General features: G+C 47.1%; 1 protein-coding gene across 1 annotated transcript; it reads left to right on the forward strand.

The window, feature by feature from the left end:
- Nucleotides 1-400: 400 nt before the first annotated feature.
- LOC147992302 (uncharacterized) lies at nt 401-1299 on the forward strand. Its single transcript, XM_087538998.1, is given in 2 exon segments — nt 401-964; nt 967-1299. Coding segments are annotated over 2 exon segments (897 nt in total).
- Nucleotides 1300-6334: the final 5035 nt, after the last annotated feature.

The raw sequence follows: 6334 nt of genomic DNA on the forward strand, positions 1-6334 counted from the left end.
CCGGAGAGCACGCGCGCGGTTCTTTGCATTTTAGCCCCTACACTTTTTTTTCTTTTTACACGTATTATGTTCCTGCTGTAATATTTCACGTAGAAGCCCCTGGCACTGTCTGTTTTCGCTAAAAATGTGTATTTTGGCTTTAAAATGTCTCGGGAATTCAATTTTTGGGCTAGTTTTCACGTAAGAAATGCGCTTAACATGCTATACTTTGTAAACATGTTTTTTATTGTATGATTTTACTACTCGAGATTAATTGTTTAGCACTCCTAATCATTAAAGTAAGTCATATAAGAACATATTTTAAATAATCAAACGTCAATTTTATTGAATAAGTTTATCAACATCACATTTGTGCAAAAGATTACCTGCTGGAATATGATGATTTTTGCATAAATCACAGATGGCCGGAATTGTCAACAAGGAGTTTGCTGAGTTGCCCCAGACGGGGCTGAACTACCTGTCATTGTCCTCGGACTATGAGATCTTTCTCCAGGGCAAAACCCTCTTGAGGACGATCGGTAAGGGGGCCCAGCTGCCCCCCACTGATCCCAAGTTCGAAATTGAGAATGTGCAGGCTCTGCATTTTCTCCGTCATCACCTGTCACCTACTCTGAAAGATGAGTATATGGCTGAGCGGAGTGCTTCTGGCCTTTGGACCGCTCTTAAGCAGCGGTTTGAGCGGCTGAAGTACACTGTGAAGCCATGTGCAGAGACAGAGTGGATCCGTCTGAGGTTTGCGGACTTCAAGATGGTTGGGGAGTACAATTCGGCTCTGCACCGGATTTGTACGACTCTTCAGTTGTGTGGTACTGAGATTACCGACACCCATAAGATTGAGAAAACCCTATCCACTTTCCACCCTGACGCGGTCCAGTCCGCACGGAACTACCGCCAGGGCAACTACACGAGGTTCTCAGAGTTGATTGACGTCCTCCAGGTGGCAGAGGTGTAGGACGAGGTTCTGAAAAAAAAAACTTTATCGCGCAACCACTTGGGAGGAGTTCTCGCCAGGAGGTGAACGCTCTCAAAGTCCACAAGCCTCAACCGAAGAAGAGGGTCCGCAAGGGAAAGAAGAAGGGCCCTCAACCCTCCACCCCGGCTAAGCAGCAAAAGCCGGGCAAAGGGGGGCAGAGGCCTCAGGGCTGCTTCCGGTGTGGCTCGGTGGAGCATTTCTCCCACCAGTGTCGCGCACCACAGGAGGTCGTTGATGCATATAAGGCTTGGAAGGCGCGTGAGACGCACCTCGCCATGGTTCAGGTTGCTACAGTGCGCCTTTGTTTTGCTCCCGAAACCGAATAAAAAGCTGGAAGAGAAACGGTCGCTACAATCATCACGTCACTAGAGTGTGAATTTCGTATGTCCCGCACTCCGTTTTTGCTACAATCGTCGAGTCACTAGAGTGTGCAGCCTCGTACATCGGCCAACCAGGAGGGGGAAGGCCTGTGCGAATGATGCAATGATACAAGACCCAACTTGTCTTTTTTGCAACAAGACCCTGCATACATATTACTAGCAAATATGCCCGTGCATTACAACGGGGAAATCAAATCCTCACATGCGTGTAGCAGCCCATCCAGGTTGTCACTTCTCCTCTTCGTCACCATCGCCAATGGTTGTCAATCATCCATCAATTAACGTCGACCATGATCAATCCCAAGGTGAGCTTGGTCATCACATTTTAATGCACCATTTTTGCGAGCCCACTAATTCAAGACGAATATGGTCAATTCCATGATGATGAGTTTGGTCATCGCACTATAGCATGTCGTTCCCATGGGCATCTCGCTATACTAACTTATAGTTCTACGGACAATGATGGTGTTTACTGCGGTGACGAGAGTAATAGAGGACATGTGGAGGTTGCACCATGCATGCATCGGCACAAGCACAAGGACCACATATCCAAACCAATGCTAGATGCAAATTGCGCTTATATAATTCACTTAGCGTACGACATAAATAAAGCATGCATGCACATAGGTAGGTCGCCAGTTGGTTGCCGAGGATTGATGTTGTGATTGCCGGGTCGACTCCAACCCACACATCAATTGTTTAGCAGATTTTTTAGCCAAATTGTTTTTTTGAGAAATCTCACCACTTTATTAGATGATAGCAATGTTCATAGGTACACGAGTTTGGTCATGGGGAATTCCCAACCAAACATGTCGACCTACAACTAAATTACAGACGAACTTGGCGAGATTGTGAGCCTCGAAATTATTGTTTCTACTCTCAAAAGCAAAAAAAACTAACTCAAAAGAACTCCTACGTTGCATTATTTCATGTACAATGGCCGAGTGTGGACCCCTCGTTCCCTCGTGTATGTCCAGTACCACACCCTTGCAGTCCGAGGCCACCTTCATATTAGTCACCTGAAGATCCAGCGCCAGCGCCAGCGCTTCCCTGCACGCGAAGGTCTCCAGAGTCATGGGATCAGTGATGCTTCAAAAAACTACTGCCGACGAACCAAGATATAGTCCCGTCTGGTCTCGGCACACCGCAGATACTGCTCCTCTACGCTTCTGTCGCGCGACTGCTCCATCAACATTGATTTTCACCATCCCTTCTGGTGGAGCTAGCCATCGCCATGTCCCCCCACTCGTCGCTTCAGTCCTTATCCGATCATGCCCAGGTTTCTCAAGCTGCTCCAGCTCATCAATATAAGACTTCACGAATTTGGAGGTTTGCATTGGGGACTGGAAAATTCCCTCGTGGATAGCCTTTCTTCTGGCATACCATATTGCCCACAGGGTGACAACCAGTTCTGTGAATAACTTTTGGTCCACCTCTTCACTCATGCAAAACAGCCAGTTCTTGGCATTTGCCTCGCCGACATCCGCCATCTTCGCCACTAGCTCAGTGTCCGACAACACCCAGGTGCAGCGAGCCATAGAGCATGACACAAACGCGTGCCTCCAAGAATCAGGGGAGCCGCACAGTGGGCACGCGTCTCGAGTGGTCATGTTTCTTCGACTAAGGACGTCGGTTGTTGGTAGAGAATGCCAGGCGAGACGCCACAAAAAGATCTTGACTTTGGATGGTACTCTCAGGGACCAAAGCGAGGTCCAATCATCTTCTTCTCTCTCATTACTCGAAGATCCGCTCCTCCCTTCGAGCCAGTTCTCTCTGGTGATCTTTGTTTTGATCATAAACTTATAAGCTGAGCTCACCGAGAACCTTCCTTTCTTCTCTGGATGCCAAGCCCAAAAATCCTCAACGTTGCTGGTACAGACAGGAATCCTCAAGATTGCATCTGCATCTATTGGCAAGAAAGTCGTCCTAACAAGGTCATTATTCCAGGAGCCGGCTGCTGGTAGAAGAAGCTCGGATACTAGCTCAGGAGGGTTTTGTACCAATGACATAATTGGCCGCAAAGATCCCTCCTTGGGAATCCAGTTATGGTCCCATATGCTTGTTGACTGTCCATTGCCAATCCTTCGGATGATGCCTTGCTTTAGTATGTCTCGTCCTTCCAAAATCGCTCGCCAAATCTGCGACGGCCGTGATCCCAGTTCAGCCATGAGGAAATCAGTATTTGGAAAATAGAAGGCCTTCAAAATTCTCCCACTCAACGATGACGGATCTTGCAGCACCCTCCAGGCCTGCCTTGCCAAAAGTGCGAGGTTAAAGAGCTCCAGATCTCTGAAACCCATTCCTCCCAAGTACTTAGGCCTTGTCATTACTTCCCAAGAGACCCAAGCCGGCTTTCGTTGTCCCTCCTTGCAGCCCCACCAAAATTTTCGGATGATGGAATTTATGTGCTCACATAAACCTCTAGGGAGCTTGAAACAGGACATGGAGTAAACCGGGATGGCTTGTGCAACTGCCTTGATCAACACCTCCTTTCCTCCCGTGGATAAACACTTACCCATCCAACCTTTTACCTTATCCCATACACGGTCACTCAAATGTTTGAAAGTGCCTTTTCTTGAGTGTCCAACATCTGTAGGCATACCAAGGTATCTGTCACTTAATGACTCATTAGGCACTTGAAGGCACCCCTTAACTGCATCTCTCACAATCTGCGGGCATCCCTTACTAAAAAAGATAGACGATTTATCCCTATTAATCCTTTCGCCTGAAGCCTTGCAGTAAGTATCCAAAAGGTTTGACACACCCTCCGCTCCATCAACACTCGCCTTGAAGAACAGCATGCTATCATCCGCGAATAACAGGTGGTTCACCGACGGAGCCGATGGGGCCACCTTGATGTCGCTAAGCTGGGATGATCTACTCTGAGATTTTAACAGGCACGAAAGGCCCTCTGCTGCCAACAAGAAAAGGTATGGAGAGATTGGGTCTCTCTGACGAATACCTCTCGATGGTTTGAATTCCTCCAATTTACTTCCATTAAACAAAACTGAGAAGGATACCGTTCTGACCATACTCATCACCGTATTGATCCACGGTTCTGCAAAACCCAGTTTCCTCATGATTGCTTCCAGATAATTCCACTCCACTCTATCATATGCTTTCATCATGTCGAGCTTTAGAGCAGAATAATTATTGTTCTTGGACTTATTCCTCTTCATAAAGTGCAAACACTCATACGCTGAAATTATGTTATCAGTAATAAGCCTGCCAGGCACGAAGGCTGACTGCTCTTCAGAAATAATCTCGGGCAATATAACCTTCAACCGGTTAGCCAATACCTTTGAAGCAATTTTGTAGAAGACATTGCATAAGCTAATCGGTGGAAATTGAGACAGAAGAGTAGGTTTTGATACCTTAGGGATTAGAACCAGGATCGTGTCATTGACACACTCCAGGCTTTCTTCACCTCGAACTATACTCAATACCGCCCGAGTGACCGCAGCTCCACAAATGTCCCAATGCCGCTGAAAAAAAATGTGCAGGGAACCCGTCAGGCCCCGGGGCCTTCGTTGGGAACATCTGAAAAAGGGCTTTCTTCACTTCCTCCTCTTTATAGGGCGCCAAAAGAGTGTCATTCAGAGCTGCGGTAACCTTTAAGGGTACATGTTGGATAACATCATCTAGTCCCTCCATCCCCTCTGAGGTATACAAAGTCTTGTAGAAATCTAGTGCTAGCTGCTGCATTTCAGATAAGTCATCCGTTAACTGCCCATCCTGCTTTTGCAACGCTTTGATCAAATTTTTTCGCCTTCTGTTGGACGCTCGGAGATGGAAAAAGTGTGTGTTCCTATCCCCTTCTGCCAACCATTGCACTCTCGATCTCTGGCGCCACATTATCTCTTCACGAAGATAAAGCTCGATCAAGCGATCATTTGTTTTAATCTCTATATGGCTCGGTGCAGTCCTCAATGGGTCACTCCTTAGACGTTCCAAATCCCTCTTCAACCTTTTTATCTCTGCCTTGACACTGCCGAACGTTGATTTACTCCACTCGCCCAAGTTGTTTAACAACGACTGCAAATTAGCACGAACTTCCACGGCCGTTAGATTAGGGCCGTTCTCCTCCCATGCATGCTGGACGGTGGGGATTAGCTCGGGATGCGTATCCCACATGCACTCATACCAGAACTGCCTCTGTACTTGGTTTCTTTCCTGTGGCTCAAGCATCATTCTGATGGGTGAATGATCGGAAGTAGCTGCTGTTAGATGCTCAACAACCGCTAGTGGAAAACGTGCACCCCAATCGGGAGTGCACAAAGCTCTGTCTAGTCTGACTCTTGTGTAAGAGCCTCCTGTAACTTTCTTTTCAAATGTCCATTTATGCCCCTAGAAACCAAGGTCGATTAATCCACACACGTCAACAGCGTCGCGGAATCCTTGAATCTGAGTAGAACTTCTCTGGCCAATTCCCTCATTCTCATCATAGCGAAGAACTTCGTTGAAATCCCCTATACACACCCATGGCATGTTTTGGAAGGCTGATAAGTTTTTCATCGTGTCCCAAGTTCTCTGCCGGAGGTGCGTTTGTGCCTCTCCGTAGAAGCATGAAAGCCTCCAAGGATCCCCACCAAAATCTGAAATCTTGGCATCAATATGATACTGTGAATAGCCCAAAATCTCAATCTTTATTTCATCATTCCAATACAAAACTAAACCACCACTCCGTCCGGTGGAACCCACAGCAAAAGAAGAAGCAAAACCTAGAGTACTTGATAAACTTTCAGCCCTATCTTGACTTATTTGTGTCTCAACAATGCAAAGTACTCTAGGGGCAAACCTTAACACGATTTCTCGTAGCTCTTGAACTGTCGGGGCGTTGCCTAGTCCCTGGCAGTTCCAGCTAATGCAACTCATTGTGCTCGGCGGTCCTCCGCTGGGGAGGCCGCCGTTTTTTCATCAAGCTTTTTCAGACCTACCATATTCTTCGTCCCGCTTGCACTAGTTGCCTTCTGTGACTGAT

The sequence above is a fragment of the Triticum urartu genome, chromosome 1A (genome assembly GCF_056163025.1).
Source record: "Triticum urartu cultivar PI428250 chromosome 1A, HENAU_Tu73, whole genome shotgun sequence".
NCBI classification, from domain to species: Eukaryota; Viridiplantae; Streptophyta; class Magnoliopsida; order Poales; family Poaceae; genus Triticum; species Triticum urartu.